We start from the raw sequence: 26,293 nt of genomic DNA, 5'->3' as shown, positions 1-26,293 counted from the left end.
TTGGTGTTATAAAAAGTATAGCGAATTTATGGGCATGTGTAAATGCAAGCTAACAATGAAGTTGTTGTAACAAGGAAGTTAGTAGCTATAATTTAGACACACAGTTTACTGAGCATGCTAAGGAATTTAGAACACACTGAGGTTGACGTACCTATGTGGTACTTTTGATAATACTTTGATACAGTAAAGATTTGGATAGTTATTCCTATCTCCAATAACTGACAATGCTTACTAGATTATCTTTTAATGAAAAAAGGAAAAACGAAAAATTAGTAAATTCGGTCGCGCAATTCCTTAATATTGTTATGTGTCTAAATAAATCTTAAGTCTACTGTTTATTTTGATTTTGACACGAAATTTTCCTTTATTCTAGGCTGTTTATATCCATTGGGAATGGAAGATGGTCGTATAAAGGATTCCCAGCTCAGAAGCACATCCTATCTAAGTGTTCTTAGTGCGCCTAAATATGCTAGATTAAATAGAAATGATGGTAATGGAGGATGGTGTCCGAATCAAGCTCCTTTTGCCAACAAGACAGGTCCAATTTATTCACAGTTTATACAGGTCAAGCTGGGCTCGCCTGTAAGAATCAAGGGCATTACACTTCAGGGCCGCGCCGGTGGAGTAGAAAAAGTGGAATATTATTGGATTCTCTACAGGCATCATGGCACTTCGTATTGGATTTATGATGAAAGTGGAACCGTTAAGGTGAGGAATTGGAAGTTTATATAACTGTTTTGAGACATTTTATGTGTTTTTCAATATATTTTAGCGCTATTTTAGCCTTCGGATTTTTAGGCGTTTATGAGCCTAGGGGGAGGCACCCTTTCTAACTCCAAGGGCGTCAAAGATATAACAATGAAATTTAGAGGGTATATAGTACATCACAGACGGTTTGATGATGACAATAATTGACGAGAGAATCACGTGATCTGTTCTGAACAGACGCCATATTGAATTCACCATGCTGGATGTCCCATAACTTCAGCAAAAACTGAGGGAGATCTCGTTGTAAGCCGTACGGTTATTCTCTTCTTATGAGCAATTTCTGCGATTTCCGGCCATTACGGAGAACCCTTAAAAGGTACGAGTGATTTTCGACTGTGTCACTAAATATCATGGAACACGACTGAATGGTCGGGTAAATGTAATCCTGGGAAGGACCATTTGTAGTGAAGTTGAAAGTAGTCTCGCCAAACTTATCGTCGTCAGAGTTAAGTAAATTATGGACCTTTTAAAAATAAATGTTATTTTAAAAGCGTCTAGTTATTGACTTAACTGTTCAACGAGGTCACGATATTGGTAGTCTTTACTCTAGATCCTAAGTAAACTTAAGGAAATCTTAAGTCAAGTAATATTTTCTTACTTAACGCTTCACACACAAATGATGCAAACACTAAGCAAGCTAATGAAAATAAATCGTACGCTGGAGCAAGGAAAACAGCCTCTACACCAAAGAATTTCGACGAAGATTTAGACTGCTGTTAAATGCAAGAACATGTAATAAAGGCTACGTAATTAACCTTATCAGGTTTTAGAAATTCTCGAACCGGAGTCTCGTCTCGAAGAAGTCACATAAAAAAACGAAACCGTAAACACTCCACGTAAGCTTATAACTTCTCAAACGTAAGCTCAAGTCGCATGAAGAGATTCTGTGATAAGAATTTAAAACAACTGATCCCCTACAGATTTTCATATATAAGTAAAGGGATCAAAAGAATAATCCTGTTTCTGGCTAGTACTATCTCAGAACTCCCTCTTCCTTCGCCCTGCATAGGGTGTGGCGGGGGAAGAGAGAGTCCTGTACAACTTGCAGGTGCATGCTCGGAACGGCGCCATTTTTCCCCCCTGTTCTGGTGGAAACCATATTTGGTAGCAGTTTCTTTATTTGGCCATCACTTGCTCTGATGCCATTTTCTTGAGAAAATGGTGGAGAATTCGAGTTTCATATACGATGCCAAGTTTTTGGATGCCGTTGATTTCGCGTTTTAAGAAGTACTATCTGAACTTTGTGCAAGAAGGAGGAAGAAGGATTTCTGAGACAGGACTACTACTTTTCATTCATCGCTCAGTTTGCAAATTATCACTCGCAGACCCTTGTTGGTGCAATGCATACGCGGGTGTTCTCCATTCTCCCTTGGCTCTAACTGAACAAATCGAATGAAAATAATATCAAATCAAATGGAAATTCTAACTTAACTGTAATCACTAGAACGTTTCAGCAACTGGTATTTTGACGGTTTTTAATGCGTGACGAATTCAACAAATTAGACTGCAGTAGATTTATTAATATTGCTGGGTAGTGCGCAATTATCAGACTTTTTAAAATTTTTATTTTCCAAAATACGCAATTCTTTAAACGACACTTTTCTTTTGCTTGGACTGAATCAATTTGATAAAGTTTTTCCTTCCTTTGGCGCGTAAACTGAGGTGGCAACTCGCGTGTTATTGGTAACCGCTGTGATGTTCTTAACTTTTTAATCAAATTATGTGATTTGCAATTTGTTCTGAAAATCTTATTAATGTAATTACTTTTGTTCTTGCTGATGTAAAAACAAAACATTTTTTCTTGCAATTGCAACAGACGCAAATGTGTCTTGAGCCAACATTCTCAGTCGCAATTTCATTTTTTTGTCCACTTTTCGTAAGGACAATGGATAGTTCCGATGTTATTGTCTTCGTACCACAAATCATACAATAATTTTCATACACAATTTTGGTCGGTGTTGCCATTCTTCCCTTCGAAACTTTTTTGTGTTTGTATAACTTTGTATTTTAATTTCCTGCGGAAATGACCGCGGAGCCGGGACGGACAATAAAAGCCTGGTGTCTAGTTTTAATATGGATTGGCTCGTTCCGAGAATGCGCCTGCAAGTTGTACATGCAGGACTCTTACTTCCCCCGCCACACCCTATGCAGGGCGGAGGAAGAGGGAGTTCTAAGACAGGACTAGTTCTCGGCCCTCTATGATTTGCGGCTTTCGAATATGGGAGCAAAGCATATTGATATTCAGTGATGTACATGCTTGGACCTCCTCGCGCAGTCCGATCCGAGAAACAGGATGGTAAGGATGGTTTACTTATCTCTTGCTTGAATCGTTTCAACTTCCCGACTTTAATGAGATGCTAAGTTAAGTAACTTAAGTTTTTACTTAGCCCTCACCACATTTTTTTGCTAAATTAGGCCTAGGGAAAACGTCGAATCTAAGTCGTGTCGAATTTTTTAAAAATAGGTTCGACGAAGAGTCGACTTAATTCCAGCTTGGCAGCAAAAGTCGAACCTACGTCGATCCTAATTCAGAAGTTGCACTTCATTAAACCACGAGAATAAGCACGTGTCCTCGTGCTATTCACTCGATGCGCGGCCAGTTACTGCTAGGACTTGCTAGCGAAATGACGAAATACAGTGCTCATCGGGCCTTTCTTTGACAATTAATTGCGAACAATAGTAAGAAAAGACTCGCATTACATACAGCTCTGAGCATTTATTGCAAATAGGCAATTTGCATCTCAAGCATTTATGTTGAGTGTTCATGAAACACGAAAATACATTTTCATCAAGTTGTGCGATGTCAGCCAATGACTTTCGAGAGCTCACGAAATTGCCTTTGTACAGCGCATGCTCGTCAGGGGGGATATAGGGTTTGGCAGATGGTGGAGTCGGTATTTTTGTAACGTTTGCGCAATCCATCACATTTGAATCAATTATTTTGTAATTTGCACGATTTTTGAATTGAGTTCAGCGCGCGTCTAGAACGGCGTCTGCTGAAACGTCCAACCAATGTCGCATTATGCAAGTCGAACTTATGCTGGAGTCGAACCAATTAATTTGAGTCGAACTTAATTGCGGCAAACGTCGCACCATTCATGCGCCCATTTCAAAATTAATAGGTTCGACGAATAAAGTGCGACGAAGATTCGACGTTTGCCCCAGGCCTAAAACTTAGCAGGTGTTAAAGCCTAGTGTAAAGGCCACCATTGTTAGCTGTCTGTCAGTTATGATGTTTTTGGCCGTGCGGACTGTAAAAAGTTATTGGTCCTTCTCGTTTTGTCAAATGTCTGCCGATCTATTGTTAATTAAATTAGTCGGTTTGAGTATTGTGTATTTAACGTTGTCTTAATATTGTGTTGATCACAGTCCCATAACAATAATAAAAAATAAAAAATAGGGGTAATCTAGCTCATTTTTGAGTTAAAACGACTTAAACTTAAAGGTAACATTAGGGGTGTTTTTAACAGTTCGTCCTGTTGCTATGGTAATCTATTATGTCATAAAAGTAACCATCATTTATTACAAATGTGTACGCATTTCATTAACGACAGAAAATGTGCTTTATTACACGGGGAGAGTACTTAAGACCTTTCAATCCACCGTCATACGTTTTTGAAACATCTAAAGTTACAAAGTCGATATCAACGCTAAAATGATTGCACCTGAGGTCCCTATGTTCTTTAGCTCGAATACCAAAAAGTCTCCCATTATAGAAATAAATAGTATGCCGTAACATTATGCTTCGGACATCCCAAAAGACCTTTATCTGACGAGTTCTCTTCTTTTTTCTAAATGATTCCATCTCTTTCGGACCTCTTTTACTTCTTAGGAACGCCTTCATACTTTTGTAATTTGTTAATCGCCAAGTCTCAGTAAATGCCATCAGTCAAATACTGCGATTCCTTCATACCTGTCATCCGTCTTGCCCAAAATCTTAACTGCATTGCTTCTATTACAATCCTTTAAATGACGCTGTTTTCCACAACGGATACTGTACAGCGTCCGTGGAGGGTAAACACTCGTGCTAGTTTATTAAACAGTACAGAAACTATGCCGCCTGTCAACATTTATCCCGCGACCAAAACGCCACTAACCAGAGGCTAGAGTTTTCCGATCACACTGAGTGTAGATGCTCCTATTTGTAACGGTTGAGAATTAAGCTTAACTTAATATCCCAAACATCATGTCGATGGTGAGCTTATGGCGTGAACTCTCCCTAGTGCAAAGCTTCTAGGGAAACCGTTTTCCCTCTCACAAGAGGATATTGTGACAGGGTCTAATGCCCCTAATGTGGTTTAGCATCAGGTTGTAAGACAAAAAACCTCTCTTTCCTGTAATATCTAATATCGTAAACAATGCGATAAAATAGCGTATCATGGGGGATGGGGATTTCATCTGTCTAGTCATGATCTCTTCCTGCAGCACACTCATATCATCCAGTTTTAACATCTTTGTCTTAGTCTTTTAAGGGCAACGTGGACAGCAAACTGCAAAGAAGCATAATAAGACCACCAATTGTCGCAGATGACATTAAAATTACCCCTGAAATATTTCCCGACACACAAGTCTGCATGAGGTTTGAACTATTAGGCTGTTCATTCAAAAATGGTGAGTTGCGTTATTTTTTTAATTTTAATTTAGACTAACGGAATTGGGTCAATGAGAAATGGCATAACTACTTTCTACTTATAGCGGAGCTCAGCGCACGCGCGGAGCACCATTGGTAAGAAATTTTAGTAAGCCCATCAATGCGAGAATTTTTTGTTTGGTTATTACGTCACCTCCGTCCGACCGTCCGTCCGTACGTACGCTGCGTGTAAGCCAATGTGAAATGAGACATTAAGAGCGGCTTTCCACAAATATCAGCCAAGTAGTGGCACAAGTCAAAAAATCGATTTCGTTCATATTTTGCTCATAGGTAGTCCCTAGTGAGAAACAAACTGAGCTGTAGTTAGTTTTTCAAAATACCACTTCCTTTCGAGTAAATATGCGAAAAACGATTTTGTCTCAGTTGAGCTCAAAGTCCGCTTTCGGCGGGATGGAATTTTCCTTAACTTTCGACGGCTCGCGTATTAATTCGCAGACTGTTACTAACCTTCAAATGACATTCATTGCCTTATTAGGTCTTCCTCTTCTGTTTCACGGGAAAACATTTAAAACCTAGTAAGTTACTTTACGTCCGAAGTAGGTTTAGAAGAACATGCTATAAATGCAAATTTTCAGCAACCACATTTTAGCACTAAAACGTTGCCAATTTTACCCATGGGCGATAACTTAGATTTCCCTATAATGACTTTCTATGGCTTCACTGTATACCTATTTATCATAACATAAAAACAAAGCTCTGGGTAAATGAAAATAAATGACCCGCTAGGCTTTAGATTTATCAGCATTTTCTTGAGATTTGGCGACCGAAGCGCAAAAAAGATGGCGTGACAGACTGTCACGGATACAAATAGTTTTTCTTATTAGAAAAAACGAAGCGACATTTTTAAAAGGAAGAATTTTTCATTCGCAGTAGAAAAGTCTTTGGATCGAAAGTTCGGTAGCGTTACTGACCAATATATATTGCGGCTGCTTTTTATAGACGCAATTCCAGAGTATCCGTTCGCTCTGATGCGGAGTCCAATTCGTTATTGTGGCTGAAAATTATTGTGTTAAAACAAATAATTGGAAAATTTCTTTTCCTCTTTCTTTATCACTGCCATGGATAAATTAAACTAGAAATAGGTTAAACGCAGCAGATTTGAACTACATTAATCTGATTAAAAGTTTCGACTGTTATGTTAAACTGCATCGTTTGCGTGAAATATACGTGAGAAAGCACACGCACACACAACGACAACAACAACAACAACAACAACAACAAAAAACATGAGAGAATTGTGAACGTTTCTAAGGGAAAAAGTAATAACAATAAAAACCGTAACAAATGTAATAAAACCAAGATAGTGGTCAATACTCGTGTTATTAATAATGTTATTTTGCTGCGCTTTTTGATCCTGAAATATTCTTTGTGTGAAGATGAACGTAATTAACTAATTAGATTTTTGAACGTCGAAGTTTTGGACCTATGAATAAATTGAATTATTATTACACCAGAGAAACAGTCAGGAACTGTAACTGAACAAAACGGCGAGCATGGAAGTTTGCTGTTCTTTTAAGTCGATAGTTGGTGGGCCATGTTCGTTTACTCGCAGAGACAGAACAAGGTCCAGAGAGATAGTACCTCTGCTGTCCTGAGTGTATCCTGTACAAAGAATATTGACCAGCACAAGTCATGTTATGATTTTTAAGATGTAGGGAACGAGGGCCATGTTTTCAACGCCAGAAAACATCAAGACAATGACGATTTGGGCTTAGCTGTTGAGAAACATTTGTCACCAAAGACACTTATCGGACCCGGTAAGTTACCGGGACTTTCGAGAAACGGGCCCCTGGGGCCGAAGTCAATTTTTGTTAGCTTTGAATACTAAATTTTAAAATCTTATAATTCTATGAACACATTGGCCAAGTACCATGTCTGTAATCACTGTGTAATCGGCGAAAAAACATTTCAAAATTTACTTATCGGGCCCGGTAAGTTACCGGGTCTTTCGAGAAACGTGCCCCAGGGCTTATAAGCCGCGGCAGTTTACGGTATTCCTGGATAAATAAGAGAGAAGGTAGACACAGAAATACCAAATGTAGGAGCCGTAGCATGTCCTTATTGCTACTTCGGCCGTCAAATTTGGTCGGTACGTTTGTTAATTAAGTCCCACACCCGATAGAGAGGAAAGAACTTCTTTCTGGAGAGAAACGAAAAAGAACTAAAACAGAACATTGTGTCAACAATATTAAGTCACAAATAATTTAACTTTGTTGGTCTTCGAACATTATGTGCCCGTTTTTGAGCATTTATTCTGCGTGCGAAAGTATGGAAGCAAACGGATATTAGTTACGAAAACTAGTCCCTTAAAATCGTCTGTATCCTGAAACATTGAGACATTGCGGAAACATATAAATCTTTACAGTGACACTTCCGGTTCATGGTTGTCACGCAAAAGTGTAGCTGGCGAGTTGCTTATTAAAAAAAAAAAAGAAAGGTTTATTAATTCGTTAACTGGATTGTTTTGTTACTCAGAAGGTAAGAGTACAGAAATAACCCCAGTGCGGGTTAATGAAGAATTCGATGCTTAATTCTTGTTAAAACGTGCATGAAATGATCATGAAATACTGAAAACCTCGTCGTCAACAAACTCTAATATGCTTGTATCGAGCGGGAATAGATGAAGAAGATGGCCAAAACTTATGTTTGATTTTTCATTAAGGTATCAGCTTAGTTTCCGTACCTTTGTGTCTCAAATTGACGCACGTTTTTGATTCTCTTTTCGCTTTCGTGGTTCGCGGTCACCGGCTATGTCACGCCATTGTTTACCATGCGAATGCCAGATTTTCCACAGGGTAGGTGATAAATTCGAGGCCCTGCGGGTCACCTAAAATGATTTACCCAAAGTTTTGTTTCGATGTTATGATTGATAAGTTCACAGTGAAGCCATAGAAAGTCATTTTATGATAATATTAGTTATGGCCCATGGGTAAAATTGCCGGTATTTCAGTTCGAAAATGTGGTTGTTAAAAATTTGCATTTATAGCATGTTGTTCTAGATCTGTTTCGGGCATAAAAGTTAACTAAGTTTTGAATGTTTTTTCTGTAGAACAGAAGATGAAGACCTAGAAAAGCAATAGATGTTATTTCATGATCCGTGACTGGCTGTGGATTGATACGCGGCCGGCCAAAGTTAAGGAAAATTCCGCCCGACCGGAAGCAAATTTTGAACTCAACTGAACTGAAAATCGTTTTTCACTTGTTTACGCGTAAGGAAGCCGTATTTGGAAAAACTAACTACAGCCCGTTTTGTTTCTTACTAACGCCTACCTATGAGCAAAATATGAGCTAAATCGATTTTTTGACTAATGTGCCACCAAAAGTTGATTTCGGTCGATATTTGTGGAAAGCAGCTCTTAAACCTTGCGCTGCAACCCGCGATTTTTTCGGCGGGAAGTTGCACCGCCAGCTGCGTTTTAGAAAAAAACAAAAATAAATTTGAAGACGACAAAATACAAAGTCAATTTATGTGACAAACAGCGAGAGAAAGAGCAAGATGACTAGTGGCGGGAGAAACAAATCGACTGGCACATCATCAGAATCTTGAAGTGGAAAACATTTTACTCCGATCCGGCGCGACGAAACGTTGGATTTTTCCTCTTGAAGTGAAACGTTTCGCTCACTTAACGTCGAAAACGAACGAAAAAATCATCAATGGAATAAAAAGACTGGTTATTCTCAGTGTTGACACCCCGTTTAACTTAACCTTAAGCCACTGATACTGCTAGCTTCAGAGCGTCTTTTGAGCTAATTTTTTAGGTCCATGTTCATTATTTCCCTTGGAGTTTTATTTTCTAATCACTTCCAATTTTGCCTTCCAACAGCGGGAGAGAGAGTAAGATGACTGGTGGAGAAACAAATCGGCTCTTTTAGAGGCAGCAGCCGAAACTTGAAGAAAAATCATTTTACTCTGATCGGGCGGGACAAAACGTCGGAGTTTTCCTCTTGAGGTGAAAGTATTTGGTCGCTCAACTTTGTAAAACGAACGAAAAATCAGAAATCGAATAAAAGTACTTGTTATTCTCCAGAGAGGCGAGCATGCATATTCATGTGATTTTGTTGACAAAACCTTGCTGTCTTGCAAGGTATTGTTTTTCTTGCGGCGGTGTTGAGACTGCAACATGTTTCACTTAACTTCACCGCAGTCTTTTGAGCTCATTTTGCGGTCCATGTTCTTTATTTTCCTTGGAGTTTTATTTTCTAATCTAGTCCCATTTTTCTTCATTTAAGAAAATTTGATTCTTAGCTAAAATAGTCAGTCAAACAAACGTCTCGCAACACTGCATCGTTGGCATAAACTACTGACCAGTTTTTCTCACATATAAGCCAGAGAACTAAACTAACACAAATACTTAAAAACAATAGGATATAACAGCAAAGATTAAGATGCGTGAGTCTTTTCAAAGAACGTTAAAAGCTAATGTAAAATTAAAATATGGTTTCCTTTTTTATCAAAACAAAGCTTACGCAAAACATTTATTTGCTTGTTTGTACGAATTTTTCAAAGATCGTTGTTTCGTTTATTTCTGTACTGATTGTTATGAATTATCACAGTTTATTTTTTCCATTTATGACTATAGGATATATTTGAAGTCTATTTTATGGTTGGTGTAGCCTTTTTCTCTGAGGTTTACGTACGGCTTTCTTGATTAGCAAAAATAATAGACAGTGGCAGTGGAGGCCTTTGAATTAAATTACTTACTCCTGATTGGTCGAGCGACGAAAATACTCGCTCCTGATTGGCTGAGCACGCTAGTTTTACATTTTGTTGGTTTCTTCAGTTTTGTGTCCAGAAACAACGAGTTCTTCAGTTGAGGTTTTTTGGAGTTCGACTCTTTAAGCCGGGTTGTTTGGACCAAAAATACATAGAAATCCAGTGCTGCAGCTAGAAAGGAAATTCCTAAAGGTTAATTTTCGTGTCTCTTAAAATAAACAGCAAAAGATTCTTTGTGTCAAAAGCTAAAGACTTGGATCGGATTGATTTTATTTTGTTTGGTTGAGAAACTAAAATCGGTTATGGCGACCAAGTGCTTTCACCTCTCTTCTTCTTCTTACAACGAACAATAGCCGAGTATGACAGTGTCCTTTTGATGGGAGGAAGGAGCAGGTCAAATTCAATGGATTTAATTACCCCGCAAGTTCTTTCTTTGGATCCACCTTTTGCTATTTTTATCGATCTATGTTCGTCTGATTTCCAAACGGTAGGAAGCTTCACAGCATTTGGTTTTATTGCTGTTAGTTTGCTCCTGAATTAAACTTGTATTCTATCTTAATCATATGTGTATAATGGGAACTGTTCTCGTCGGTTTTGTTTGTTTTGTACGCTACGAAAAAAAAATAATATGTTGGTTTGCTTGCGCCTACGGTGAGTGTTTTACTGACTGTTTTACGAAGTTCCTTGATAGCGTTAAGAACATTTTGCCCTCTGTGTTATAAAAGCGAAATTAAATGGAATCCAAATGATTTTTACTTTTTCTGCTTTATTATTCTTTTTAGATTTTAAGATGATTGAGGCGAACCGGTTTGTGAACAGTCAACGCGCGCTACGTAACACTGTCACTATTTAGTAAATTTTGTTTATCAAGAAGGCCATACGTAAACCTCAGAGAAAATGGCTACACTAACCAAAAAACAGACTTCAAATATATCCTTGAGTAACAAATGGAAAAAAAACTGTGATAATTCATAGCAATCGGTACAGAAATAAACTAAACAACGATCTTTCAAAAATTCACAAAAAAGCGAATGAATGTTTTGTGTACGCTTTGTTTTGATGAAAACGAAATCACACTTTAATTTTAAATTCGCTGGTAACGTTCTTTGAAAAGACTTTCAGTGAACAATACTCACACATCTTAACCTTTGCCGTTATATCCTACTGTTTAAAGTATTTTCGTTTGTTCTGTGTCAAGATTGTCAGCGGAAATAAATGCTAAAATTAGAAATATATGCGAGAAAAACTTGTCAGTAGTTTATGCCAACGATACAGTGTTGCGAGTCGTTTTGTTTGACTGACTATTTTAGCTAAGAATCAAATTTTCTTCAATGAATCAAAATGGGACGGGATAAGAATATAAAACTCCAAGGGAAATAAAGAACATGGACTAAAAAATGAGCTCAAAAGACTGCACTGAAGTTAAACAAGTTACAGTGTCAACACTGCAAGAAAAAAAAATATCTTGCAAAACAGCAAAGTTTTGTCAACAAAATCACATGAATATACTCGCCTCTTTGGAGAATAATCAGTCCTTTTATTCGATTGCTGATTTTTTCGTTCGTTTTACAACGTTACGTTTCACTTCAAGAGTAAAAATCCAACGTTTCTTCGCGCCGGATCAAAGTAAAATGATTTCTCTTCATGATTCGACCACTGTTTATGAAGTGCCGCCTTGCTCTTTCTCCCGCTGTTTGACGGCAAAATTGGACGAGATTAGAAAATAAAACTCCAAGGGAATTAATCAACATGGACCGAAAAAATGAGCTCAAAAAACTGCTCTTAATTTAGCTGTATCTAGCTTAAGCTTAAGTTAAACGGCGTGTCAAAACTGCAAGAAAACAATATCTGGAAAAACAGCAAACTAGCAAAGTTTTGTCAACAAAATTGCATGAATATACTTGCCTCTTCTGAGAATAACCAGTCCTTTTATTCCATTGCTGATTTTTCCATTCGTTTTGCAACGTTAAGTGAGCGAAACGTTTCAGTTGAAAAGCAAAAATCCAACGTTTCGTGGCGCCGGATCGGAGTAAAATGATTTCACTTCAAGATTCTGATGATGTGTCAGTCGATTTGTTTCTTCCGCCGCTAGTCGCCTTGCTCTTTCTCCCGCTGTTGGTCACATAAATTGACTTGCGTTTTGTCGTCTTCAAAATTATTTTTTGTTTTTCCTCAAACGCAGTTGGCGATGCAACTTCCCGCCAAACAAACGCAGATGGCAGCGCAATTGGCCATGCAATTTCCCGCCGAAAAAAAAAACCCCGGGCTGCAGCACAGGGTTTGAGTGTCTCATTTCACATTGGCTTACATAGAGGAGCATACGTACGGTGGGACGGTCGGTCGAACGGAAGTGACGTCATAACCAAACCAAAATTTTTCGCACTGATGGGTTTACCAAAATCTCTTAGCTATGGGGCTCCGAGCGCGCGCGGAGCTCCGCTATAACTGCAAACTGGATGAGGAACGTGTTATTACGTTCACACAATAAGCAAACTTCTATAAATGCTATTAAAAAAAGGAACTGTGGAGCTCCGCCTTAAGGCTTGGCTAGATAGTTTTCTGATGAGCAATTCTTTCAACGGATATAGTCACCTGGACAATTCCAATAGACAGGCATTTTAGGATAGTGTCATCATTTTGTAATAAGGGGAATTGAATCTATTGTAATTTAATTTTCCTTATTGATTTTGACTGTTTTTTGAATTATTCAACTTAGACGGTTTTCGGAGATTTTGAAGAAATCGAAAAATCCAAAATTGCAGGTCCAAGAAGGAATAACGTTTTTTTTTTAATCATTAAACAAATTCAGCGGACCAGAAAGGAAAACCTTTATGCAGCCAGCTTTTCTATATTATTTTTGTCTTTTTGTGTATACGACATAATTTTTTTTCTTCCTCGGCTTTGAGACGTATAAAAACATGAAATTGTACTTCCGGTTGCCGGGATACTATACCGCACAAGACGGGATATGTGACGTCAAGTACAGGATCGCTAGTTTCGCGATTTGTCTGTAATGCTTTTGTTTTGCGCGTACGGAGGAAAAAAGCTGAAGTGGATGAAATTATGACTGGGAATATGGAAACGCTCGCAACGAAACAACTGAGGAATAGAGAAAACACGAAAGTAGTGATCCTGTATTGACGCACAGCTATACTACAATCGACTCCCGATAACTCGAACCCCAACTAACTCGAACTTCGCGCTAACTCGAACCAATTTTCCTTTCCCTTCAGCTCACTTGCTGTACAGTCGACTCTCGATAACTCGAACCTTCAAAATAAATTGATCGATTTATCGGGAGTTCGAGTTATCGAGGGTAAAATTATATAGAAAATGACCTGAAGGGAAAGGAAAATTGGTTCGAGTTAGCGCGAGGTTCGAGTTAGTGAGGGTTCGAGTTATCGGGTGTCGACTGTAAATAAAAAAATTCTGTCTTATTTACCTTGAGAAAAATTTAGATGTGGTACATTCTTGTAAATTAAGAGTCTGACTTAAAATTAATTTCTCACATGTCAGGGCTTGTTAGCTATACCATGCCGCAAGGAAATGAAAGAGGGGGAAGGTACAACTTTACAGATTCAATTTACGATGGATTCACCAAGAAAAACGTTTTATCGTCCGGTCTTGGATTTCTCAGTGATGGTAGACTAGCCCCTGCTGATTATGTCGACAGCAATGGATTAGGCTGGATTGGCTGGAATGCTAAAAACACCCCAGCCCCCTACATTTCATTTGCCTTCTTGAACACAAGAATCTTCCATTCTGTGACTATTCATTGTAACGTGAGGAATGGAGCAATGATAAAGTTGTTTTCTGATGTCACAGTAAGTTTTAGTTTCGACGATGTTGCTTTTAACACCTCGGTAATGCACAGACAACGGAGTGTTACGTCTGGATCATTTTGGATGAACTATAACGCTACAATCGACTTGTGCAAACATACTGGGAGATTAGTTATGTTAAACTTTACGTATGCAGGAGAGTGGATATTAATCAGTGAGGTCACGTTTAAATCAGGTAAGCTATAAGCAGTTCCCTTTCCGGTCTGTGTTCCACTGTCAGTGATTTTATAACAGTAGCCTGCCATCAAGCAGTAAATTACTATACTATAATATTCTAGGAAATGGGTTTATTGCCGGATTGCGTTATCTAAGAGTAACAATACTTCCTTTTATGGTCTTTCATAGCTTAAATTATTATATTTCAAAGTAGTGTTAGATGCACGCATACAAAATTTGAAGTTGCGTGTCGAACCACTTTCTTGCTAAGCTCTCGTTTTTTGCAGGAAAGTCAGGAAATTGTACACTCCCTTTACTTTTTTCGGATCTGTTATTATAATCTGTAGGCGAACACGATGGCGTTTTCAATCCATAACAAAATGGAAAATTTACTAATATCACTAGCTGCTAGGCCTTCTATAATGTTTATCTTTCTACGTCTGCAAACATTTTTCTCCATAAATTTATTTTCATAGACTGTATGCTCATTGTTTGACTTTGCAGAGAATGGATACTCTTTTTTACTAATTAGGGACACCGTACCCAACTTATGTAGGCTTTTACGTTTAGCACTTAGGCAGTGAGACATTTTATAATTACATTATCGAAACGATGACAGTGAAAGTGACAATGACTATTTTTACTGTGGCAGTGACAATAGCGCGGATAATGATAATGATAATGATAATGATAATGATAATGATAATGATAATGATAATGATAATGATAATGATAATGATAATGATAATGATAATGATAATGATAATGATAATGATAATGATAATGACAATGATAATGATAATGATACCCGTAACAATGTGATAAGAAAAACACAAAAACATTGAAGGATATCGTAAACAAGCCTAGGAACCGCAAGAATTGCCCGAAGCGGCTGCAGCTCTTTTTTTGTATAGGCCCTTAGCTTTCCTCTAGTTCTCCCAACCCTTAAAGAACCTTTAACGGCTCTTCAGCTTCAGTAAGATATGTTTTGTATTCTTTTCAGATCCTCTGGGTTCCAAGTCCCCCCCGGAGGCTATCTGTGGTCCTGCTCCAAACCCTGCACCATCTAAGATGCCACCATTATACACAGGACACTTATTAACTACTAGCAGCCTATCGAAAAGAAGTGAAGGCAACAACCGTAAGTAAAATTTTTTCTTATGAAAGTACAAATTGCAAGACAGTGTGTTATAATTATTAAGCTAAAGCCTATCATATTAATATTGGCTATGCAAATATTTTGATTTTGGTGGCTGCAATGTTAGGGGGGTAGTCTGTTTTTTGTAAACATGCTCTACCTGTTTGTTAATTCTTCAATTTACTGGATTTCAGTCTACGTTATACACGATCCTAGCGCTAGCTTCTACAATCTTGAGATACTGCGAATGCTCTCCTTGGAATACCTCTATTGGGGCAACACTTTCTGTATCTGTAGGAGTTTTACCGATGATGGCTAAATTTCAGCCTTTCGTTCCTTCCTCACTTGCTTCCTTCCTTAATCCTTACAATCCATTTCACCAAGCGAGGTATGTAGACCGTTATAACATTCTCCAGAAAAGCCCCTATTCAAGACGGCATCCCGGAAAAAAAGGGTTTTTTTATAGAGCCACCATTATATGGAATGGTCCAAAGTTGGCGTTAGGACTATGTAAGTCTTTTGTAACGACTTCAGTGGACTTGCCAAGCCCAACTTTTAAACGAATTTTTAGAATAATCTTATATTATCCAACTTTTGATCAAGAATTTATGCATCTATTCACCAGGCGAATTTTAATTAGCAGAGATTGTTTTTTATGCATACATTTACTGTTCAGGAAAATCCCCATTTGCGGAAACGCAAAAATGTTTTAATTTATTTACGTAAATTATAACTTCCTTCCACGGTTAATTAAACGAAAAATTTTGTAGCCCTTTTCTTTCTAAATAAAATACGTTAACAGAGTATAAATTTTAAGCTTTTTTTAAACAATATAAGAAAGAAATTGAACCTTACTCTCTTTAGTAACCTTTTACCAGTTTGAAGTCTCTCTCGCTTTTGTTACACTTTCCTTCCTACCAGACATTGCCTTTCTCTTTCCTCGCTTCAATATTCAAAGTATATAACGCTAAATTTCAGTGACTCAGCAGGGAAAATATTTTTCATCTTTTTTTTTTTAGTTGGAAGCTCTTTTTTTTTTTTTTTTTTACTAGAATTTAACATACATCCCCGCCCCTTTTATATAGTAGATATACATGTGTATGTGTATATATATGTGTGCGTTTTTTTTTTGTAGCGTAAGTAATCCTTATTGTAATTTTAGGAATTAAGATGTATGGTTTTTTTTTCATATAAGTAAACAGTAAGCACTGTAAGGGTTTGTATTGTAAGTAGCGTACTGTAATGTCACAGCCAAGAGATCTAAATCCCCGCTGAAGAGGATTTCATGGTATAAAGATGGGTTTCTTTTACAAACTGTGTGCTGCCCTGTCCCAAACATTCCTAAAAATAATCTTAGACCTTTGTTGGTCAAAGACGGAGGGAATTACAGTTGTGTCGTGGAAGTGATGCTACGTAACATCAAAGAATGCAATGTGTCAGACTACACAGTGGTTAGATGTGAGTTTCATAAACTTTCATTACACGTGCATTTATGTTTTTCGTCGTCCCTTATTTGCAGGATGGATGACTCATCCGGTAGGCTGGCTACGACTTGGGATTGATACATATAGTTAACCTCATGCTACATATATCGGATTAGGCGCCTCTATTTGTGGGCTTTTAGATCACTGGTCTTATTATTAAAACCGAGTGCTCTTTATATTTATCACGTTTATTAGAAGTAGAAGGAGTATCTCAAGGTTTATCTGTTTTAACTGTAGTTGGTCTAGTTTGCCCAGAGGAGAGGTTAGAAGGGGTGACATGGTCGATTACTTCTAGACAAGGAACGGATGTGAAACCCTGTCCAAACGGAGCAAAAGGTAAGCCATAATTTGGCCTGGAGCACTGGAATGAGATACTCATTTTAATCTGATCATGTGCATGTGCATTCATCAGGGATGAGGGTACACTACCTCGTTGCCCTCAAACCCAAAGCGACTAGTCTAGATTGTGATAATTTAATTCACATATATTTCTGAGTAGTTGGGGGACGCTCTGTTAATTACTTTACGCCTCCTAAACAACGACAGCTATTTGTGAAACAATTTATTTTTACAAGGGAAATATGTTCATAAGTGTCATCGCTAACTGTAAATGCGCACGCGCACGATATAAAACTTGGCCTTTTATTCATTACGTCGAAAACAATTCGTGACCCAAATGATTTATTAAAATCACTGATCGTTTTTATGCACCTCCGCTGTTATCTTTTGCATAAAACTCCGTTGATAAAACTAAACATTCCGGCCGGTTCCCACTCCCCAACGACGCATCACCACAGTTTCTTTACAAACTACCCCCCTTAGCCATGTGCATGTTCGGTTTTCTCCATCTTGATTCTTCTAGCTAGTCTTTGCTTGTTTGTAAATAAACGGCTTCATCTTTGTTCATTACCTCAAGGATCTTTGCTGTAATAAATTTACGTTCATATTTCTCAGTTGTCAACAGTGCCCTTCCAATTTTCTCTTTAGGAACCGCGTCACGAAAATGTTCCGAGGAAAGAGTATGGAACAAGGCGAACTTCACAGGTTGCAGCTCTGCTGAATTTATAAAGTTGGATGCGGAGGTACGTGCATGTAAATGTGAAGAAAAGAAAAACACGAGCACAGACAAACAAAGAACAACTTTATGTACGATACATTTCAGACGTACGATAGCATATATTTCCCTTTGTTTCGCGTAATCGGCCAGTTAACACATGTAAGTTCGTTGATCAGTGAACGAGCCTTGACACTACTATCGCAAAGAGTATCCCATTCAAGCCTTATCTTTTTTCAGCTATAAAATGTACGAAATTGCCTAAGTTGCCTTTGACTGCGGTGAAAAATCCTCATGCGATAAGCGAAATAGAAAAGGATAACCCCTGTCAACTTGTATCTTCGCATCATCTTCCATCACACAGCTGTCTAGTTTCTTGTATCAGGCAGTTTGTTGTACAAAGCGGCTAAAGAGGGTAGGCTGGTTGGTGTTTTGGTTAATGCCAATCGGGGGAATTTATCCATCACACAGAGTACCTGAGCTTTCTTGGTAGATGATTATGGTAGGAATGTGGAAGAAAATGATGAAATGCAAATGTTTCCGCAGAGAAGGGATAACATTTCTTTTAAAATAATACTTAAAGCAATAAAAAAAAATCAACACGCGTCAGTCGCTAAACTTAATAAACAACTTCAGTTTATACAGGTCATGTTTGAACAAGAAGCCTCGTAAGAAAAGATGTTGGTCTTACTGTAACACACCTCGTGTTTTCTTTTAGATGGGAGCAATTCTGAATGGTTCTGAGTCAGAACTCAACGCCCAACAAGTTCTTTTACAGCTGGTAAACGCTTCTCAGCCAACAAAGGACGATTTCTTAAGGCCGCCAGAAATCTACAAAAAAGACTTAATCATAGCAGTTGATATACTTGTCAAATTGGCTGAGTACAATGTCAAAACTGCTAACGTGAGCTCAACAGAGGATGTTGAAAATTACGCACAAGTGGCCAGTAATTTGTTTGATTTAAAGAACAAGAAGACTTGGAACGAACTGGATAAAGTGAGTTAACTGTGCTATGTCAAGAGCTTTAAGTGAAATGTTAACATTACCCTGTTCATGAGACAGTTTTTGTGCGAGCCGTTATATATTTCTGTGTAACAAAATTGAAAGATAATGTCGAAGTTTCGGTAAAAGCACATTAATTTTTAGACCACAGTAAGTCAACGAATAACCCCCTCATGATTTCTGTAAAACGAAAACTACCATTGAGGGACAAGATGAAATAACCAGGGAATCGAAAGAAGATCCGAGAAGCCATCGCGATTGCGATGGAACCCGAAACTTGAAAGTAACGTGAAGGGGAGGGACCTTCCAAAGTCTTGTGGCATGATACTGTTACCTGACTTCCACTACTCGCTTCACTCCTCAGGGTTAGGCTACAGTATATCACACGGCCCAACGAAGTAAGATTGTCAACTTGCGAAATGTCTGACTTGAAACGGTATTCTTGTTCTCATTGGAGATTGTTTGTAAGATTCTCAAATGGCAAATTAAAAGTGGCAAGAAACCTCAAAATATAAAGTATGAAAAAAAATTCCGAGCCCTCAGCAGGAATCGAACCCACGACCTTCCAGTTACTAGTCTGGATGCTCTAACCACTGAGCTATGGGTGACTCATGTGGTGAACAGGTCACAGGCTTGGGGTTATAAGTCTCAAGACGTCGCATCTCACGAGTACACTGAACAGTACACTGGACACTGGACACACATCATACAAACTTTTCGCTAAAATATATAGTGTTCTAGAAAAAAGATAGACCTTTATTTATGACAATATTGCACTTCAAGGCCTGCCATGAGCTCGTCGCTATCGAAATACTAATTCAAAACCTTGCTCTTTGTATGAGACAGGTAGTTGCTGTCCAGGCATGCACACATACCCACCCTTTTGGATTAAAATAGGTTACCGTATGTTTGCCTACAGGTTGGTCAAGGCAGAAGTCAAATCTTAGTCAAAGCACTGGATGATTATGGACTGGGAGTCGCTGTCACGTTTAATGAATCAACAAAAACAAAAGAAGTTTTAAAGACGAACCTGAAAATGAGGATTGACAGAGTTGGTGAAAGCAGTCCGGTATGAATGAGGTTTTCTCGAAGGAAACAGCCAAGTTTGCAAACATTGCATCATTTTAATACCTCCTGATTTGAGAGCTTTTAAAAGCATTCTCTCCCATTGAGATCTGCACAACCTGTCGCAATGCCAAGCCTCACCCTAGTACATTTACATATCATAACACTTTGGCACGATGTACATTTTGTTTGAAACCGTAACAGCCATAAAGAAGCAGGCCTTACAAAGTGGCAAAATAGTAAATTAAGTAATGAACAGACTTAACGCCAATCTACCCCGAATAGTAGCAAAAAACGGGAAAACTCACTGCGCAGTGCAGACTGTTGATGGCTTTAACTTTTGATTACTTGTACTACCCCTTCCTAGATTGGTACAGAAATTACTTTTTTTCATGGATGTGTTCTGTTTCGTATCATCATGACCTCAGATACTCCTCCATGCATGTTGATCCAAGTGACATACATTTTTCTTTTCAGTTGAAAGAAAAAGGTCTAAAGGTCGCTTACAACGAAAGCTCCATCCGTCTGCCTCCTCTAGCCTTCAGTTCAACTCAAGATACTCGCGTTGTAACACTGATTTATCTGACGTTACACGAGGTTTTATCACTTCCTAAAGCAGGCAAAGACGAACGTGGTCAGCCTTTCTCACCCAGTACCGCTATAGTCTCATCTACTGTCTCCCCCAGACCCCAGGATGTCTTAAGCCAATCAGTTAAAGTCGCCCTTCGTCGAAACCAAAAGGTATATTAATTCAGGCTGTTTTAAGGACGGGACAGAGATTTGTGGAACTTTATTTATCGCTTATTACTTCAATATGAGCAAAGTGTCAGTTATGCTAAGTCTCCGAAGTTCGTTTCCCGAGAACTGTATCCAGATCGAGGCGAGGATCGATCAAGTGTCATCCAAGCAAAAAGGGCTCGCTCTTAACTTGTTACCAGTGATTTATGACAGGAAAGGTAACTGGAACAGTCGTTTGAAGTTGCCTCACTCAGTTGTTTTCGCCCTTAGCTAGAGGGATAATCCTTAGTTGTTTTTTTTAAATTTTTTTTTAGGAATGTTCTGATCTTGTTCCTTTGATTGTGTCTCTCTTTGCGATGGCAATTTTAAAATTGCCAAACCATTATTCAGTGTTTAACTGTATTTTAATTCTCTTAGACGGGTACCTTGCATTCATGTATGGAAATTAATGCCCCGTTTCTCTGTTGCCAGTTATGCCAGTTATGTATTTTCTCGTCTTAAAACAGCTGTGCACTAAAAAATGCATTTTTATTTTAGCCTGTTTATTCCTCGTTTTATTTTAAGATAAGTTCGATACCTGACATGTCTGTAGAGTGGACCTGTGTATTCTGGCGGCCAGTAGAATCGGCGATATGGCAAACCAGCGATTGTAGGCTTGTCCCCAGTGAATCCAACTCCACCATAACAACTTGCGAATGTGATCACCTGACCCTCTTTGCTGCGTTAATGGATCCATATGGTTCACCTGTAAGTACAATAAAGAGGAGGCGGAAAGGGTAAAAAAGAGAAACATGGAAACGTGTAAATATGGCACCTCTCGTTGTCTCAGTAAATGTGATCCTAAGAATTCGATGTTTGTGTCAAACACTTTTAATAGTCCAATTGTATTTAGGTTTTGTAATTTCCTAACCTTGAAAAGCGTTCTTCTTACAAAGGAGGAAGTGCTCCTTCAGCGAGACCAAAAAAGTCCCTCAAGCAGAGTCGAAAAAAAAAACAACATTTTGTACATTCACTAAAGAAGACGTGTTCCTAGAGAACTGTTCCTAGAGACGTGTTCCTAGAGAACTAAAAGCGTCCCCTAAGAAAATAAGAAAACTGCAATAATATTGTGACTGTTATCTATCTTTTTCAGTCAAGTAAACCGTTGGAAATCATCTCAATCGTTGGCTGTTCCGTCTCGCTGGTTGCTGTTGTCATCACAGTAGCTATGTTTCTGATTCTCTGGCGAGAGCTGAAAAGTCCAGGAGTAAAAGTATTGCTTAACTTATGCGCAGCTATTGCGGTTTCATGTGCACTCGTCATCTTTGAAGGTTCAGCGAGAAATAAGGTGTGTCTTCTTGTCTATACAGTGCCATTGTTTCTACTGAAAAGTAGAGCGCTAGATTGTGCAAGTGTGCTATCGGGCTTTGATCTTACATTGATTACTTAAGTCCACAGAAGAGAGAGGAACGAGAAAACAAAGAGTTATAGTTGAATGTCACCAATGATTTCATTCACAAATTCAAGTTTGACGATTCCATCTGACGCGAAGCAATGTGACCGTGCAGTAAAGCACATGTGCATAAGGGGTGGCTTAGAGCGGTTGGACTTATATGCTATCGTTGTCACTTTTGTGGTGTTAACCCGTTAAAAACAACAACAACAACAACCATCCAACCAAGAAACAAGCAAACAAAAAAAAACCAATCCAAAAAAGAACTAGCTGTGCGTCAGTCATTGTATTATTAAAAAAAGGAATTGGATGCGTTCTAAAACCTCCAAATTTGTTGGTGTTGAAGAATACTTTATGTTAAGAAAATGATTTTCTATTTGGGATCTATGAGTTTCAGGTGGGGTGCCCTATTGTTGCAGCCTTACTGCATTACTTCTTGCTGGCCTTATTTTCGTGGATGCTGTGTGAGGGTACGCTGCATTACCTTGTGCTCGTGAAAGTGGTAGGAGGCAACGCTGAAGACAAAATCAAGTACTTTTGCATCTTTGGATGGGGTAAGTTCGCCTTAATACCACCAATTTTATACTTAATTATCATAAGCTAACATAGCAATGTGCGTAACAAATACCGTAGATCTTAAAGGCCTTATCACCATTTGATCCCGAGTGAGATGAATAAGTTGATCAGATGCGTTCAAAAATTCATTCAGCTTCTTTCTCTTTGGTTTAACTGATCAATGGATGGATGGAAGGAAGCCGGAAAGAATTATAGATAGATGGACGGATTGATGGGAGAATGGGGTACTGGATAGATGTGATCGATTGATTGTAAAATGTATAAATGCATGGCTGTGTAGATGGATGATGGATGGACAAGAGGGAAGACGTGCGAACGTGTGCACACAAAACGAGTGTACGAACGTACCTAAGAACCAATAAAGGAAGGAAGAAAGGAGGGCAGGAACGATGTTGATATCGCTCGATTGCTCGGTAGATTGATGAAATCTAAAACGAATAAAATTACCATACATAAGAAACATCAGCAATTAAAGAAAACGAGAAAAAAATAAACAATTCTGGCTCCTTGACGGGAATCAAACCCATGGAATTCCGTATACAGGTCGGATCATGATATAACAACACAACTGTGCAGCTGGGAAGTTCGTAGAGAGCTTGTTCATTTGCTAAGTTCATATTTGGGGCACGACCTGCAAACCTATAGGATCAGCGGTGCCGAAAACGTACGACACTAGCTTCTTGCCTTCTAGTTTGATCTTATTGTACGGAATCAGTGTAAAATTTGTAAAATTGTATTTGATGTAAAGTAATTTTTTGTTAGTAAAAATAAGAAAAATTGTACACTAAAAGACATAGCGTCATTTCTGTAAGTAGTGTGGTCATTGTAAGTACTTTTAGTTTTGTAAGTATAGTAAGTATTGTTAACAATGTAGATACAGTTATTGTGGTTAGTATTGTGAGTATTGTAAGTAATGTTAGTGATATCATGTAAGGCAAATAAAAATTGTTAAAAAAAAAGAAAAGAAAACGTACGAGAATAACCCTTCTTATTTCACGAGAGAGATAACAATCCACCATCTCTTCTTGTTTATCAACATGCTATACATGTATACATTTAGGCACTTGATCTAATGTTGTGTTAATCATGTTTCCTTATTAGGTTTCCCTGCAATTATTGTCGCCATTTCCCTGGCTATTACTAAAACGAATGGTTACGGTAACTCAGTTTGCTGGCTTGACGTTAAGAGTGGACTAATTTGGGCGTTCATAGGCCCAGCGCTCTTCGTTATTTTGGTGAGCAGAATTTATTCCCTATGCTTTTAATTCTGCAGTTCATTCATTTCTTCATTAAAGCATTATTGATCTCCTTTTTAATTTTTATTCTTGATTATTGCCTTTACAATTACCCTGGAGATTGTTCAGAACCCAGACGAAAGTCTTTGTGTTCTGGAAGACTGTATTCTCTCGACCAGTGGCCTTGATATCACCGACATTAAAGGTCGCTCATTCCTTACGACAAAGTAAAGTGTTGCACAACCTTATGCCACTTACGATGTCTACGCCCTAAAAGCTTTTAAGAGTACTATTGGCACTGATTTAACTAGACATTTTTAAGCATTCTATTTATTATAAAAACATGTGAAGGTTCGTGTATTTCAAACTCAAAATGTTACCTAGCGGTCAACAATATAAAGAAGCATCTCCTCTACACGCAATTCTACATACCAGTAAACCGTCAACAAATTGCTTCTCCACAGATCAATATCGTCGTATATGTCCAGGTAATACGTAGCATGATGGGATCAAGTTTAACGAGAAACAAGACGCAGATTGAAAAAGTAAAAGCTGCAGTCAGGGCGTCCGTGGTCATATTTCCCTTACTTGGAATCACGTGGTTGTTTGGTCTTTTGAGCTTCAGTTCAGAGACCATTGCCTTTAAGTACCTCTTTGCCATCCTTAATTCGCTCCAGGGATTGATGATCTTCGTTTTCAAGTTCGCCCTAAACAAACAGGTAGGTAAATGCTAACGTTATAAACAGACCATCGTTAACATATCTCAAATCCGCGATATCGATCGGGAAAGAAAGTTTTTGATGGGCTGGGTGGGTTGAGTTGGGACATTTGTCGCCAGGTATTGCACTTCAAGATTAAACGCAGTGTTCACTGGAAGCCTTTCTAGTTGAATTTCTTTTCAAAAAAATAACAAAACAGATCTTTCATGTAGGACAAAGTATAATTTTAACGAGAGATCAATTTTAGGAGGCTCGTACTAAGTGACTATTTCGCGGAAGGTGATCGATCTTTTCGAAAATTACTCCGGCTGAAGATTGCAATGAGCAAAGTGGTATTAGTAAAACAATTGACATTTTTAGACAGAAGCCTGTGTGGTGCGTCTTTGCGATAGCCTAACGCAGTGAACAGTTGATCTGGAGACTTAAGTGATTAGTGACACACATGCGGGGACACACACACAAACATGCAACCACCTGCGTAACTTGAAAAACATTAAAACTATGACAATGAAACAAAGAGGGGGAATAGGGCGTCTGAATTGTCTCCTTTGGCGTCCGCCAAATTGGACGATGACGTATTATGACGAGGAATGACGTCACTTTTCTTCACAGCCGCCATCTTGGATCCGCAACCTTGGATTTCTATTTTTTTTTCATATCAGAAAACTTTTTAAACGAACCAAAAACAATTCTAAAATTCAAAACCAACTAATAATTACCATAATGGTTAAAAGCTACTCTTTTTCACAGGAAATGTCGTCAATCCTTTACAGGAAATCTCGAAAACAATAATCGTCAAAATGTTGTCAGCGCATTCCCCAATTCCCTCACAAGGCGAAGAGAATTAATTAGGATTGCAACGGCATATGTAAAGATCCGCAACATTTCATATCTTGCAGTCTATAATCTTCCACGAAAACTTTAGACAAATTGGTAATCGGACCAAGGAGGAGATTGTGATGCATTTTTGCCCTGGAAATAGCACCCTAAGGTACAGCCTGGTAAAAGGGAAAATGTTGAACATGACGAGTTTTTTAAATTAAAAAACAAGTAATTGCTTGCTTTGATATGGCATGATGTGATTTCTATGGATAAGTTAATAGGATTGGTTTTAACTGTTAACATCAATCTAGCGTGACAGATAAGGAATTCCCGTTCAGTTGATGGTTCGACCGCATCCACTTTGCGCTTGAAATTTTGTAGTATGTTTTCCCTGTTTTGTCAGGTTCAAGACGCCATTAAACGGCGACTCGGGAAAACGAGGACCACTAATGCGAAGGTCAAACAACGTGATGAAAGTCCATTCATTCAAGGTATGCCTTTTTTAGTGTCCAGTGTTTCATTCTATGTACTCTATTTATCATCAGAAGTAATAAAAAGGTAATAAACAGTTCCAAAAAGATTCAGATGATATATTTTATCTCAAAAAGGCCGTTTTTATTTTGGGAGTTTATTAAGCTATCCTAACTATCCTAAAGGCTGTAAGTCTATGGAGTTTAACTCAGCTCCTTTCTTTCTCGGCTGGTTATAAAACCGCGGACTTAGTTACATTCAAGGTTGCAGTAGTCTGTAACTGTTCTTGCTGGGACAATTACGTTTACCCAATAAAGGAATCGAAAGACCTCCCTGGTGTGTCAAGAAAGCCCTATTGGCATCAATCATGGCGATAGATTGGGTACTTTGGAGGAGACAGAAATCGTTTTAACATTATACACTGG

The 26,293-nt window shown here is 38.3% G+C and overlaps 1 protein-coding gene across 2 annotated transcripts in view; it reads left to right on the top strand.

Moving 5' to 3' along the window:
* The window catches only part of LOC146465421 (adhesion G protein-coupled receptor B2-like), a 67,972-nt gene that overhangs the window by 38,888 nt on the left and 2,791 nt on the right, over window positions 1-26,293 (top strand). Inside the window, exons 1-16 of one of the 2 annotated variants that reach the window (XM_085128757.1) lie at window positions 684-708; window positions 946-1,084; window positions 5,232-5,379; window positions 13,650-14,150; window positions 15,135-15,272; window positions 16,991-17,089; window positions 17,741-17,835; window positions 18,526-18,804; window positions 19,730-19,879; window positions 20,353-20,616; window positions 21,178-21,360; window positions 21,746-21,940; window positions 22,443-22,599; window positions 23,723-23,856; window positions 24,321-24,575; window positions 25,801-25,888. In XM_085128757.1, the coding sequence (XP_084984883.1) occupies window positions 5,343-5,379; window positions 13,650-14,150; window positions 15,135-15,272; window positions 16,991-17,089; window positions 17,741-17,835; window positions 18,526-18,804; window positions 19,730-19,879; window positions 20,353-20,616; window positions 21,178-21,360; window positions 21,746-21,940; window positions 22,443-22,599; window positions 23,723-23,856; window positions 24,321-24,575; window positions 25,801-25,888 (2,575 nt within the window). In that variant the 5' untranslated portion in view covers window positions 684-708; window positions 946-1,084; window positions 5,232-5,342. Of the gene's footprint in view, window positions 1-373; window positions 709-945; window positions 1,085-5,231; window positions 5,380-13,649; window positions 14,151-15,134; window positions 15,273-16,990; window positions 17,090-17,740; window positions 17,836-18,525; window positions 18,805-19,729; window positions 19,880-20,352; window positions 20,617-21,177; window positions 21,361-21,745; window positions 21,941-22,442; window positions 22,600-23,722; window positions 23,857-24,320; window positions 24,576-25,800; window positions 25,889-26,293 lie in introns of those variants that run through there. The other variant, XM_085128756.1, reaches the window with a different exon arrangement.

This window comes from Pavona decussata, unplaced genomic scaffold (genome assembly GCF_977016875.1).
Source record: "Pavona decussata unplaced genomic scaffold, jaPavDecu1.1 SCAFFOLD_156, whole genome shotgun sequence".
Lineage (NCBI taxonomy): Eukaryota > Metazoa > Cnidaria > Anthozoa > Scleractinia > Agariciidae > Pavona > Pavona decussata.
Note: the sequence above shows the minus strand (reverse complement) of the source record. Positions and strands in the feature narration are given on the sequence as shown.